The 1,301-nt window shown below is 29.2% G+C and overlaps 1 protein-coding gene across 1 annotated transcript; it reads right to left on the bottom strand.

Annotated features, from left to right (window-relative positions):
• Window positions 1-355: 355 nt before the first annotated feature.
• On the bottom strand, window positions 356-1,009 carry LOC132938823 (zinc finger MYM-type protein 1-like). The gene has a single exon (XM_061005831.1). The coding sequence runs from the start codon at window positions 1,007-1,009 to the stop codon at window positions 356-358; it is 654 nt and encodes a 217-aa protein (XP_060861814.1).
• Window positions 1,010-1,301: the final 292 nt, after the last annotated feature.

Here is a 1,301-nt window from a genome sequence, read left to right as displayed (position 1 = left end):
GTGCCCCATTTTTTAGCATGTCAGACACTTGTTAATGGTTTCATTTTCTGACCCTTTTTCATCTAGTAATTTAAATTTACATCAATATGTATATTAAAGCATATTTTAAAATTCACAAATTCACAAAGCACATCAAATATCAATATATAAGAATTCAAAATTTTAGAATGATAACCCAATTAAATTACAAAAACATAGAGGTCAACCAAAGTTGTTATGCAATGTACATCCTCCAAACCAATCAACAAAATAAACAAAATAACAACAACACTTAATAAGTGAATTTTTTTATAATTTTTAAAATTTAAAGTTTAAACAATTACTAACAAAAAAAACAAATAGGGAACAATGTATACTAAAACTTCATTCTTCTGGCTTTTAAGTTTGAAAACTGTGATATAATATTGTCTAATGATAATTCAGCCGTGCGATGTTGTTCTATGTTTAGCACTGCTATGTTTGACAAGCGCGTTTGTCCCATTGAATTTCTTAAATAATTTTTTATTAGTTTTAACTTTGAAAATGACCTTTCTGCGGTCGCAACTGTAACTGGAAGAGTCAAAAAAAGAATACAAGCTGCTAAAACTTCTGAATAGCTAGTTGAAAAATCATGTTGTACAATAAATATTGCCAAATCGCGGATGGACTTTAAATTGTTGTTAACAATAATTTCTTTTAGAGATAGAATTTGACTTACTAGCTCTGAACCAACATCTGATTTATACAATAGTACAAAATCATAACAACTTTTTATAATTTTTGATTCTTTTGATTTGATTATTGATTCTGGCTTTAAAAACTCAAACACATCACAAACTTCTTTTAAACTTTCAAACCTCACCCTAAGCTGATTCAACACAGTGTCAATAAGTGGTAAGAAAATTTTAATTTTAAAATTACTTTCTGTTATATTTAATCTGCGATCACCATCAACTTCGTCAAAATATTTTGTTGCTAGTCGTTGTCTGGTTTGAACTACGTCTAAAGGTACACCCCACTTTTTGCACATTTCTTTAGCCTATTTTACAATATTAGTGTAGTCATCACGTAGATTTTGAATTGAAGAAAAAGAATCATTTAATCGATTTCGTGCTACTTGTAAATCTATATCATGTTGCTGTAATGTTTTTGACGTTCCGTGTAATGATCGTAAAACTCTCTCCCACAAACCAAGCATTAAAACAAACTCAAAAGACTCCATTTTTTTTTTCAAAGAAACAGCTATGCATCGCTCTTCTGCTTTTTTGCTTGTTAAGCTGTAGAACGTCAAGGATTTAAGAACATCCACATATCTTTCTTTT

Source organism: Metopolophium dirhodum, chromosome 2, assembly GCF_019925205.1.
Source record: "Metopolophium dirhodum isolate CAU chromosome 2, ASM1992520v1, whole genome shotgun sequence".
Taxonomy (NCBI): Eukaryota; Metazoa; Arthropoda; class Insecta; order Hemiptera; family Aphididae; genus Metopolophium; species Metopolophium dirhodum.
The sequence above is the reverse complement of the archived record's forward strand: the minus strand, read 5'-3'. Positions and strand labels throughout refer to the sequence as shown.